Here is a 13,183-nt window from a genome sequence, read left to right on the forward strand (position 1 = left end):
AACACATTGGCTGATGCTTTGTCTCGCTTTCAGTGGGACAAGTTCAGGGCCTTGGCTCCGGAGGCAGACGAAGAAGGCATGCCTTGCCCGGGCTGGATGTGGGAGCAGGGCCGGCGCTACCACTAGGCGAAGTAGGCAGCCGCCTAGGGCGCACTACCACCTAGGGCGCAACTACGGCCTCTGCCCAGTGTGAGCTCCTCTTCTGCTCTCTCGCCCCCCCTGTGGTGTTCCACCGGCACCACCAATCCCCCATGTTTCCCGCTGAGCGCCCCACCGTACTCATCTCACAGCGCCGCTCCGGGACTCCTTTGCTCCAGCCTGTCCCTCTGGAGCGGCGCTGTGTGTCTGTGTGAGTGCAGCGGAGGGGCGGGGCTCGGCGGAGATGAGAGCTTCGAGAGGTCGGTCAGCTGACCTCCTGCCCGGCGGGGACATCATGGAGCGGATGGATGGCGCTGGCGTGGCCCCGGCGGAGCGGGTGGACGGCGCTGGCAGTGCGGAGGAGTCGGAGAGGCCCGGATGATGGTCGCTGAAGGCAGCATCAAAGAGCAGAGGTAAGGAGGAGGATGGATCCATTGAGCTGTATGGAGGGGGTTTGTGTGTGAGTAATGCAGGAAGTAGGAGTCAGGTAGGTCAGTGTGATGTGTGTCAGTGCCATGCCAGTGTGGTGCGTCTGTGTATGTGTCGTGTCAGTGTGATGTGTCTGTGTATGTGTCGTGTCAGTGTGATGTGTCTGTGTATGTGTCGTGTCAGTGTGATGTGTCTGTGTATGTGTCGTGTCAGTGTATGTGTCATGTCAGTGTAATGTGTCTGTGTATGTGTCATGTCAGTGTATGTGTCATGTCAGTGTAATGTGTCTGTGTATGTGTCGTGTCTGACATGACACATACACTGACACGACACATACACAGACACATTACACTGACATGACACATACACTGTGTAATGTGTCTGTGTATGTGTCATGTCAGTGTGATGTGTCTGTGTATGTGTCATGTCAGTGTGGTGTGTCTGTGTATGTGTCATGTCAGTGTGATGTGTCTGTGTATGTGTCATGCCAGTGTGGTGTGTCTGTGTATGTGTCATGTCAGTGTGGTGTGTCTGTGTATGTGTCATGTCAGTGTGGTGTGTCTGTGTATGTGTCATGTCAGTGTGATGTGTCTGTGTATGTGTCATGTCAGTGTGATGTGTCTGTGTATGTGTCATGTCAGTGTGGTGTGTCTGTGTATGTGTCATGTCAGTGTGGTGTGTCTGTGTATGTGTCATGTCAGTGTGATGTGTCTGTGTATGTGTCATGTCAGTGTGATGTGTCTGTGTATGTGTCATGTCAGTGTGGTGTGTCTGTGTATGTGTCATGTCAGTGTAATGTGTCAGTGTATGTGTCATGCCAGTGTGATGTGTCAGTGTATGTGTCGTGTCAGTGTATGTGTCATGTCAGTGTAATGTGTCAGTGTATGTGTCATGTCAGTGTAATGTGTCTGTGTATGTGTCATGCCAGTGTGATGTGTCTGTGTATGTGTCATGTCAGTGTGATGTGTCTGTGTATGTGTCATGTCAGTGTGATGTGTCTGTGTATGTGTCATGTCAGTGTGGTGTGTCTGTGTATGTGTCATGTCAGTGTGATGTGTCTGTGTATGTGTCATGTCAGTGTGATGTGTCTGTGTATGTGTCATGTCAGTGTGGTGTGTCTGTGTATGTGTCATGTCAGTGTGGTGTGTCTGTGTATGTGTCATGTCAGTGTGATGTGTCTGTGTATGTGTCATGTCAGTGTGATGTGTCTGTGTATGTGTCATGTCAGTGTGATGTGTCTGTGTATGTGTCGTGTCAGTGTGATGTGTCTGTGTATGTGTCGTGTCAGTGTGGTGTGTCTGTGTATGTGTCGTGTCAGTGTGATGTGTCTGTGTATGTGTCGTGTCAGTGTATGTGTCATGTCAGTGTAATGTGTCAGTGTATGTGTCATGTCAGTGTGATGTGTCTGTGCATGTGTCATGTCAGTGTGATGTGTCTGTGTATGTGTCATGTCAGTGTGGTGTGTCTGTGTATGTGTCATGTCAGTGTGGTGTGTCTGTGTATGTGTCATGTCAGTGTAATGTGTCAGTGTATGTGTCATGCCAGTGTGATGTGTCAGTGTATGTGTCGTGTCAGTGTATGTGTCATGTCAGTGTAATGTGTCAGTGTATGTGTCATGTCAGTGTAATGTGTCTGTGTATGTGTCATGCCAGTGTGATGTGTCTGTGTATGTGTCATGTCAGTGTGATGTGTCTGTGTATGTGTCATGTCAGTGTGATGTGTCTGTGTATGTGTCATGTCAGTGTGGTGTGTCTGTGTATGTGTCATGTCAATGTAATGTGTCTGTGTATGTGTCATGTCAGTGTAATGTGTCTGTGTATGTGTCATGCCAGTGTGATGTGTCTGTGTATGTGTCATGTCAGTGTGGTGTGTCTGTGTATGTGTCATGTCAGTGTGATGTGTCTGTGTATGTGTCATGCCAGTGTGATGTGTCAGTGTATGTGTCGTGTCAGTGTATGTGTCGTGTCAGTGTAATGTGTCAGTGTATGTGTCGTGTCAGTGTAATGTGTCAGTGTATGTGTCGTGTCAGTGTAATGTGTCAGTGTATGTGTCATGTCAGTGTAATGTGTCAGTGTATGTGTCATGTCAGTGTAATGTGTCAGTGTATGTGTCATGCCAGTGTGATGTGTCAGTGTATGTGTCATGCCAGTGTGATGTGTCAGTGTATGTGTCGTGTCAGTGTATGTGTCGTGTCAGTGTAATGTGTCAGTGTATGTGTCGTGTCAGTGTAATGTGTCAGTATATGTGTCATGTCAGTGTAATTTGTCAGTGTATGTGTCATGTCAGTGTAATGTGTCAGTGTATGTGTCGTGTCAGTGTATGTGTCATGTCAGTGTAATGTGTCTGTGTATGTGTCATGTCAGTGTGATGTGTCTGTGTCTGTGTCATGTCAGTGTAATGTGTCAGTGTATGTGTCATGTCAGTGTGATGTGTCTGTGTATGTGTCATGCCAGTGTGGTGTGTCTGTGTCTGTGTCATGTCAGTGTGATGTGTCTGTGTATGTGTCATGCCAGTGTGATGTGTCTGTGTATGTGTCATGCCAGTGTGATGTGTCTGTGTATGTGTCATGTCAGTGTAATGTGTCAGTGTATGTGTCATGCCAGTGTGATGTGTCAGTGTATGTGTCGTGTCAGTGTATGTGTCATGTCAGTGTAATGTGTCAGTGTATGTGTCATGTCAGTGTAATGTGTCTGTGTATGTGTCATGCCAGTGTGATGTGTCTGTGTATGTGTCATGTCAGTGTGATGTGTCTGTGTATGTGTCATGTCAGTGTGATGTGTCTGTGTATGTGTCATGTCAGTGTGATGTGTCTGTGTATGTGTCATGTCAGTGTGGTGTGTCTGTGTATGTGTCATGTCAGTGTAATGTGTCAGTGTATGTGTCGTGTCAGTGTAATGTGTCAGTGTATGTGTTGTGTCAGTGTAATGTGTCAGTGTATGTGTCATGTCAGTGTAATGTGTCAGTGTATGTGTCATGCCAGTGTGATGTGTCAGTGTATGTGTCATGTCAGTGTAATGTGTCAGTGTATGTGTCGTGTCAGTGTATGTGTCATGTCAGTGTAATGTGTCTGTGTATGTGTCATGTCAGTGTGATGTGTCTGTGTCTGTGTCATGTCAGTGTAATGTGTTTGTGTCTGTGTCATGTCAGTGTAATGTGTCAGTGTATGTGTCATGTCAGTGTGATGTGTCTGTGTATGTGTCATGCCAGTGTGGTGTGTCTGTGTCTGTGTCATGTCAGTGTGATGTGTCTGTGTATGTGTCATGTCAGTGTGATGTGTCTGTGTATGTGTCATGCCAGTGTGATGTGTCTGTGTATGTGTCATGTCAGTGTGATGTGTCTGTGTATGTGTCATGTCAGTGTGATGTGTCTGTGTATGTGTCATGTCAGTGTGGTGTGTCTGTGTATGTGTCATGTCAGTGTGATGTGTCTGTGTATGTGTCATGTCAGTGTGATGTGTCTGTGTATGTGTCATGTCAGTGTGGTGTGTCTGTGTATGTGTCATGTCAGTGTGGTGTGTCTGTGTATGTGTCATGTCAGTGTGATGTGTCTGTGTATGTGTCATGTCAGTGTGATGTGTCTGTGTATGTGTCATGTCAGTGTGATGTGTCTGTGTATGTGTCGTGTCAGTGTGATGTGTCTGTGTATGTGTCGTGTCAGTGTGGTGTGTCTGTGTATGTGTCGTGTCAGTGTGATGTGTCTGTGTATGTGTCGTGTCAGTGTATGTGTCATGTCAGTGTAATGTGTCAGTGTATGTGTCATGTCAGTGTGATGTGTCTGTGTATGTGTCATGTCAGTGTGATGTGTCTGTGTATGTGTCATGTCAGTGTGGTGTGTCTGTGTATGTGTCATGTCAGTGTGGTGTGTCTGTGTATGTGTCATGTCAGTGTAATGTGTCAGTGTATGTGTCATGCCAGTGTGATGTGTCAGTGTATGTGTCGTGTCAGTGTATGTGTCATGTCAGTGTAATGTGTCAGTGTATGTGTCATGTCAGTGTAATGTGTCTGTGTATGTGTCATGCCAGTGTGATGTGTCTGTGTATGTGTCATGTCAGTGTGATGTGTCTGTGTATGTGTCATGTCAGTGTGATGTGTCTGTGTATGTGTCATGTCAGTGTGGTGTGTCTGTGTATGTGTCATGTCAGTGTAATGTGTCTGTGTATGTGTCATGTCAGTGTAATGTGTCTGTGTATGTGTCATGCCAGTGTGATGTGTCTGTGTATGTGTCATGTCAGTGTGGTGTGTCTGTGTATGTGTCATGTCAGTGTGATGTGTCTGTGTATGTGTCATGCCAGTGTGATGTGTCAGTGTATGTGTCGTGTCAGTGTATGTGTCGTGTCAGTGTAATGTGTCAGTGTATGTGTCGTGTCAGTGTAATGTGTCAGTGTATGTGTCGTGTCAGTGTAATGTGTCAGTGTATGTGTCATGTCAGTGTAATGTGTCAGTGTATGTGTCATGCCAGTGTGATGTGTCAGTGTATGTGTCATGCCAGTGTGATGTGTCAGTGTATGTGTCGTGTCAGTGTATGTGTCGTGTCAGTGTAATGTGTCAGTGTATGTGTCGTGTCAGTGTAATGTGTCAGTATATGTGTCATGTCAGTGTAATTTGTCAGTGTATGTGTCATGTCAGTGTAATGTGTCAGTGTATGTGTCGTGTCAGTGTATGTGTCATGTCAGTGTAATGTGTCTGTGTATGTGTCATGTCAGTGTGATGTGTCTGTGTCTGTGTCATGTCAGTGTAATGTGTCAGTGTATGTGTCATGTCAGTGTGATGTGTCTGTGTCATGCCAGTGTGGTGTGTCTGTGTCTGTGTCATGTCAGTGTGATGTGTCTGTGTATGTGTCATGCCAGTGTGATGTGTCTGTGTATGTGTCATGCCAGTGTGATGTGTCTGTGTATGTGTCATGTCAGTGTAATGTGTCAGTGTATGTGTCATGCCAGTGTGATGTGTCAGTGTATGTGTCGTGTCAGTGTATGTGTCATGTCAGTGTAATGTGTCAGTGTATGTGTCATGTCAGTGTAATGTGTCTGTGTATGTGTCATGCCAGTGTGATGTGTCTGTGTATGTGTCATGTCAGTGTGATGTGTCTGTGTATGTGTCATGTCAGTGTGATGTGTCTGTGTATGTGTCATGTCAGTGTGATGTGTCTGTGTATGTGTCATGTCAGTGTGGTGTGTCTGTGTATGTGTCATGTCAGTGTAATGTGTCAGTGTATGTGTCGTGTCAGTGTAATGTGTCAGTGTATGTGTCGTGTCAGTGTAATGTGTCAGTGTATGTGTCATGTCAGTGTAATGTGTCAGTGTATGTGTCATGCCAGTGTGATGTGTCAGTGTATGTGTCATGTCAGTGTAATGTGTCAGTGTATGTGTCGTGTCAGTGTATGTGTCATGTCAGTGTAATGTGTCTGTGTATGTGTCATGTCAGTGTGATGTGTCTGTGTCTGTGTCATGTCAGTGTAATGTGTTTGTGTCTGTGTCATGTCAGTGTAATGTGTCAGTGTATGTGTCATGTCAGTGTGATGTGTCTGTGTATGTGTCATGCCAGTGTGGTGTGTCTGTGTCTGTGTCATGTCAGTGTGATGTGTCTGTGTATGTGTCATGTCAGTGTGATGTGTCTGTGTATGTGTCATGCCAGTGTGATGTGTCTGTGTATGTGTCATGCCAGTGTGATGTGTCTGTGTCATGCCAGTGTGATGTGTCAGTGTATGTGTCATGCCAGTGTGATGTGTCAGTGTATGTGTCATGCCAGTGTGATGTGTCAGTGTATGTGTCATGCCAGTGTGATGTGTCGTGTCAGTGTATGTGTTGTGTCAGTGTATGTGTCGTGTCAGTGTATGTGTCGTGTCAGTGTATGCGTCAGTGTATGCGTCAGTGCCATTGTATGTGTCAGTGTATGTGTTTTCAGTGTATGTGTTTTCAGGGTATGTGTTTTCAGGGTAGGTGTTTTCAGGGTAGGTGTTTTCAGGGTAGGTGTTTTCAGGGTAGGTGTCAGCGTGATGGTCAGTGTAGGTGTCAGCGTGATGGTCAGTGTAGGTGTCAGCGTCATGGTCAGTGTAGGTGTCAGCGTCATGGTCAGTGTAGGTGTCAGCGTCATGGTCAGTGTAGGTGTCAGCGTCATGGTCAGTGTAGGTGTCAGCGTGATGGTCAGTGTAGGTGTCAGCGTGATGGTCAGTGTAGGTGTCAGCGTGATGGTCAGTGTAGGTGTCAGCGTGATGGTCAGTGTAGGTGTCAGCGTGATGGTCAGTGTAGGTGTCAGCGTGATGGTCAGTGTAGGTGTCAGCGTGATGGTCAGTGTAGGTGTCAGCGTGATGGTCAGTGTAGGTGTCAGCGTGATGGTCAGTGTAGGTGTCAGCGTGATGGTCAGTGTAATGTGTCAGTGTATGTGTCGTGTCAGTGTAATGTGTCAGTGTATGTGTCGTGTCAGTGTAATGTGTCAGTGTATGTGTCATGTCAGTGTAATGTGTCAGTGTATGTGTCATGCCAGTGTGATGTGTCAGTGTATGTGTCATGTCAGTGTAATGTGTCAGTGTATGTGTCGTGTCAGTGTATGTGTCATGTCAGTGTAATGTGTCTGTGTATGTGTCATGTCAGTGTGATGTGTCTGTGTCTGTGTCATGTCAGTGTAATGTGTTTGTGTCTGTGTCATGTCAGTGTAATGTGTCAGTGTATGTGTCATGTCAGTGTGATGTGTCTGTGTATGTGTCATGCCAGTGTGATGTGTCTGTGTATGTGTCGTGTCAGTGTATGTGTCATGTCAGTGTAATGTGTCAGTGTATGTGTCATGTCAGTGTAATGTGTCTGTGTATGTGTCATGCCAGTGTGATGTGTCTGTGTATGTGTCATGTCAGTGTGATGTGTCTGTGTATGTGTCATGTCAGTGTGATGTGTCTGTGTATGTGTCATGTCAGTGTGATGTGTCTGTGTATGTGTCATGTCAGTGTGGTGTGTCTGTGTATGTGTCATGTCAGTGTAATGTGTCAGTGTATGTGTCGTGTCAGTGTAATGTGTCAGTGTATGTGTCGTGTCAGTGTAATGTGTCAGTGTATGTGTCATGTCAGTGTAATGTGTCAGTGTATGTGTCATGCCAGTGTGATGTGTCAGTGTATGTGTCATGTCAGTGTAATGTGTCAGTGTATGTGTCGTGTCAGTGTATGTGTCATGTCAGTGTAATGTGTCTGTGTATGTGTCATGTCAGTGTGATGTGTCTGTGTCTGTGTCATGTCAGTGTAATGTGTCAGTGTATGTGTCATGTCAGTGTGATGTGTCTGTGTATGTGTCATGCCAGTGTGGTGTGTCTGTGTCTGTGTCATGTCAGTGTGATGTGTCTGTGTATGTGTCATGTCAGTGTGATGTGTCTGTGTATGTGTCATGCCAGTGTGATGTGTCTGTGTATGTGTCATGCCAGTGTGATGTGTCTGTGTCATGCCAGTGTGATGTGTCAGTGTATGTGTCATGCCAGTGTGATGTGTCAGTGTATGTGTCATGCCAGTGTGATGTGTCGTGTCAGTGTATGTGTTGTGTCAGTGTATGTGTCGTGTCAGTGTATGTGTCGTGTCAGTGTATGCGTCAGTGTATGCGTCAGTGCCATTGTATGTGTCAGTGTATGTGTTTTCAGTGTATGTGTTTTCAGGGTATGTGTTTTCAGGGTAGGTGTTTTCAGGGTAGGTGTTTTCAGGGTAGGTGTTTTCAGGGTAGGTGTCAGCGTGATGGTCAGTGTAGGTGTCAGCGTGATGGTCAGTGTAGGTGTCAGCGTCATGGTCAGTGTAGGTGTCAGCGTCATGGTCAGTGTAGGTGTCAGCGTCATGGTCAGTGTAGGTGTCAGCGTCATGGTCAGTGTAGGTGTCAGCGTCATGGTCAGTGTAGGTGTCAGCGTGATGGTCAGTGTAGGTGTCAGCGTGATGGTCAGTGTAGGTGTCAGCGTGATGGTCAGTGTAGGTGTCAGCGTGATGGTCAGTGTAGGTGTCAGCGTGATGGTCAGTGTAGGTGTCAGCGTGATGGTCAGTGTAGGTGTCAGCGTGATGGTCAGTGTAGGTGTCAGCGTGATGGTCAGTGTAGGTGTCAGCGTGATGATCAGTGTAGGTGTCAGCGTGATGGTCAGTGTAGGTGTCAGCGTGATGGTCAGTGTAGGTGTCAGCGTGATGGTCAGTGTAATGTGTCAGTGTATGTGTCGTGTCAGTGTAATGTGTCAGTGTATGTGTCGTGTCAGTGTAATGTGTCAGTGTATGTGTCATGTCAGTGTAATGTGTCAGTGTATGTGTCATGCCAGTGTGATGTGTCAGTGTATGTGTCATGTCAGTGTAATGTGTCAGTGTATGTGTCGTGTCAGTGTATGTGTCATGTCAGTGTAATGTGTCTGTGTATGTGTCATGTCAGTGTGATGTGTCTGTGTCTGTGTCATGTCAGTGTAATGTGTTTGTGTCTGTGTCATGTCAGTGTAATGTGTCAGTGTATGTGTCATGTCAGTGTGATGTGTCTGTGTATGTGTCATGCCAGTGTGGTGTGTCTGTGTCTGTGTCATGTCAGTGTGATGTGTCTGTGTATGTGTCATGCCAGTGTGATGTGTCTGTGTATGTGTCATGCCAGTGTGATGTGTCTGTGTATGTGTCATGTCAGTGTAATGTGTCAGTGTATGTGTCATGCCAGTGTGATGTGTCAGTGTATGTGTCGTGTCAGTGTATGTGTCATGTCAGTGTAATGTGTCAGTGTATGTGTCATGTCAGTGTAATGTGTCTGTGTATGTGTCATGCCAGTGTGATGTGTCTGTGTATGTGTCATGTCAGTGTGATGTGTCTGTGTATGTGTCATGTCAGTGTGATGTGTCTGTGTATGTGTCATGTCAGTGTGATGTGTCTGTGTATGTGTCATGTCAGTGTGGTGTGTCTGTGTATGTGTCATGTCAGTGTAATGTGTCAGTGTATGTGTCGTGTCAGTGTAATGTGTCAGTGTATGTGTCGTGTCAGTGTAATGTGTCAGTGTATGTGTCATGTCAGTGTAATGTGTCAGTGTATGTGTCATGCCAGTGTGATGTGTCAGTGTATGTGTCATGTCAGTGTAATGTGTCAGTGTATGTGTCGTGTCAGTGTATGTGTCATGTCAGTGTAATGTGTCTGTGTATGTGTCATGTCAGTGTGATGTGTCTGTGTCTGTGTCATGTCAGTGTAATGTGTTTGTGTCTGTGTCATGTCAGTGTAATGTGTCAGTGTATGTGTCATGTCAGTGTGATGTGTCTGTGTATGTGTCATGCCAGTGTGGTGTGTCTGTGTCTGTGTCATGTCAGTGTGATGTGTCTGTGTATGTGTCATGTCAGTGTGATGTGTCTGTGTATGTGTCATGCCAGTGTGATGTGTCTGTGTATGTGTCATGCCAGTGTGATGTGTCTGTGTCATGCCAGTGTGATGTGTCAGTGTATGTGTCATGCCAGTGTGATGTGTCAGTGTATGTGTCATGCCAGTGTGATGTGTCGTGTCAGTGTATGTGTTGTGTCAGTGTATGTGTCGTGTCAGTGTATGTGTCGTGTCAGTGTATGCGTCAGTGTATGCGTCAGTGCCATTGTATGTGTCAGTGTATGTGTTTTCAGTGTATGTGTTTTCAGGGTATGTGTTTTCAGGGTAGGTGTTTTCAGGGTAGGTGTTTTCAGGGTAGGTGTTTTCAGGGTAGGTGTCAGCGTGATGGTCAGTGTAGGTGTCAGCGTCATGGTCAGTGTAGGTGTCAGCGTCATGGTCAGTGTAGGTGTCAGCGTCATGGTCAGTGTAGGTGTCAGCGTCATGGTCAGTGTAGGTGTCAGCGTCATGGTCAGTGTAGGTGTCAGCGTCATGGTCAGTGTAGGTGTCAGCGTCATGGTCAGTGTAGGTGTCAGCGTCATGGTCAGTGTAGGTGTCAGCGTCATGGTCAGTGTAGGTGTCAGCGTCATGGTCAGTGTAGGTGTCAGCGTGATGGTCAGTGTAGGTGTCAGCGTGATGGTCAGTGTAGGTGTCAGCGTGATGGTCAGTGTAGGTGTCAGCGTGATGGTCAGTGTAGGTGTCAGCGTGATGGTCAGTGTAGGTGTCAGCGTGATGGTCAGTGTAGGTGTCAGCGTGATGATCAGTGTAGGTGTCAGCGTGATGGTCAGTGTAGGTGTCAGCGTGATGGTCAGTGTAGGTGTCAGCGTGATGGTCAGTGTAATGTGTCAGTGTATGTGTCGTGTCAGTGTAATGTGTCAGTGTATGTGTCGTGTCAGTGTAATGTGTCAGTGTATGTGTCATGTCAGTGTAATGTGTCAGTGTATGTGTCATGCCAGTGTGATGTGTCAGTGTATGTGTCATGTCAGTGTAATGTGTCAGTGTATGTGTCGTGTCAGTGTATGTGTCATGTCAGTGTAATGTGTCTGTGTATGTGTCATGTCAGTGTGATGTGTCTGTGTCTGTGTCATGTCAGTGTAATGTGTTTGTGTCTGTGTCATGTCAGTGTAATGTGTCAGTGTATGTGTCATGTCAGTGTGATGTGTCTGTGTATGTGTCATGCCAGTGTGGTGTGTCTGTGTCTGTGTCATGTCAGTGTGATGTGTCTGTGTATGTGTCATGTCAGTGTGATGTGTCTGTGTATGTGTCATGCCAGTGTGATGTGTCTGTGTATGTGTCATGCCAGTGTGATGTGTCTGTGTCATGCCAGTGTGATGTGTCAGTGTATGTGTCATGCCAGTGTGATGTGTCGTGTCAGTGTATGTGTTGTGTCAGTGTATGTGTCGTGTCAGTGTATGTGTCGTGTCAGTGTATGCGTCAGTGTATGCGTCAGTGCCATTGTATGTGTCAGTGTATGTGTTTTCAGTGTATGTGTTTTCAGGGTATGTGTTTTCAGGGTAGGTGTTTTCAGGGTAGGTGTTTTCAGGGTAGGTGTTTTCAGGGTAGGTGTCAGCGTGATGGTCAGTGTAGGTGTCAGCGTGATGGTCAGTGTAGGTGTCAGCGTCATGGTCAGTGTAGGTGTCAGCGTCATGGTCAGTGTAGGTGTCAGCGTCATGGTCAGTGTAGGTGTCAGCGTCATGGTCAGTGTAGGTGTCAGTGTCATGGTCAGTGTAGGTGTCAGCGTCATGGTCAGTGTAGGTGTCAGCGTGATGGTCAGTGTAGGTGTCAGCGTGATGGTCAGTGTAGGTGTCAGCGTGATGGTCAGTGTAGGTGTCAGCGTGATGGTCAGTGTAGGTGTCAGCGTGATGGTCAGTGTAGGTGTCAGCGTGATGGTCAGTGTAGGTGTCAGCGTGATGGTCAGTGTAGGTGTCAGCGTGATGATCAGTGTAGGTGTCAGCGTGATGGTCAGTGTAGGTGTCAGCGTGATGGTCAGTGTAGGTGTCAGCGTGATGGTCAGTGTAGGTGTCAGCGTGATGGTCAGTGTAGGTGTCAGCGTGATGGTCAGTGTAGGTGTCAGTGTGATGGTCAGTGTAATTGGCAGTGTAGGTGCCAGGTGGGTTGGTGTAGGTGCCAGGTGGGTCGGTGTAATTATCAGGTGGGTCAGTGTAGGGGTCAGTGTGATGTGAGTAGTGCAGGAAGTAGGAGTCAGGTGGATTAGTTTATGTGTCAGGGGGTCAGTGTAGGGGTCAGATAGGTCATGTGTAGCAAGGGCAGGGTAAGGTGGAGTCATGGGCGCAGCCGGGGGGGGGGGGCAGCAAAATTAGGTTTTCGCCTAGGGTGTCAACGATCCTTGCACCAGCCCTGTGTGGGAGCTGGCATGGGAATCGCCGCAGGATGGATCAGGAGGTTGGTGAGTGGCGTGACGTGGGGGGCATATGCGAAGGTGTGGAAGGAATGGTTGGATTTGGTACAGGAGATGGGAGTGGAGCAGGATGGGTCAGCTGCGCAGTTGTTGGTTTTGTATTTTGTGTCCAGGAACACGGATGCGGGGCGCTGGGTGTCATCTATTGAGAAAAAAAATGGCAGGTTTGGCATTCTGGTTTAAGTTGTGCGGGCAGGAAGATTGGACGAAGAGTTTTTGGGTGTGGCAAGCGCTCAAAGGTTATCGGAAAGTGCATTGGCGGCAGGATGTGCGCAGGCCTATTACGTTTGCTAATTTGCTGGCTTTGCTACAACAACTGGGGTCGGTGTGTTCATCCTCTTATGAGGTGTCGCTGTTTTCGGCGGCTTTTTCGTTAGCGTTTTTTGGGGCTTTTCGGGTGGGGGAATTGGTTAGCCCATCTAGGGCTGTGGCGGGGGGTGTTTTGATGGAGGATGTACACCTCTGGGAGGATAGGTTAACGGTTACGCTGCGGAAATCAAAAACGGATCAGCAAGGAAAGGGGGTACAGGTGTGGTTGTTTGCATTACCGGAGTGTGCAGCGTGCCTGGTGAGGGTGGTGGGGCATTTTCTCCAAAGGAGGGTGGCTGGAGGAGGGCCTCTGATGGTGCACGAGGATGGGTCTTATATGTCTAGGTTTCAATTCGTAGCAGTTTTGCGAAAATGTTTTGGTAACATGGGGATGGACGGTTCGGCATACGCCTCGCACTCCTTCCGGATTGGGGCGGCCACGGAGGCTGCCAGGTGCGGGTTGGATGAGGCGGCAATGTATAGGATGGGGAGATGGGAATCTAAATGATTCCGCACTTACATTAGGCCAAGTTTGGTTTGGAAATGAGTTTTCTGCATTCGTTAAAAAAAAAA

General features: G+C 47.3%; 1 protein-coding gene across 1 annotated transcript in view; it reads left to right on the plus strand.

Annotated features, from left to right (window-relative positions):
- The window catches only part of LOC143930433 (uncharacterized), a 52,667-nt gene that overhangs the window by 12,516 nt on the left and 26,968 nt on the right, over positions 1–13,183 (plus strand). Inside the window, exons 2-3 of the mRNA XM_077454748.1 lie at positions 34–97; positions 12,244–12,285. Of these exons, the coding sequence (XP_077310874.1) occupies positions 12,257–12,285 (29 nt within the window). The 5' untranslated portion in view covers positions 34–97; positions 12,244–12,256. The remainder of the gene's footprint in view (positions 1–33; positions 98–12,243; positions 12,286–13,183) is intronic.

Source organism: Lithobates pipiens, unplaced genomic scaffold, assembly GCF_037356315.1.
Source record: "Lithobates pipiens isolate NorthernLeopardFrog02 unplaced genomic scaffold, aLitPip1_a1.2 Scaffold_25, whole genome shotgun sequence".
Classification (NCBI taxonomy): domain Eukaryota; kingdom Metazoa; phylum Chordata; class Amphibia; order Anura; family Ranidae; genus Lithobates; species Lithobates pipiens.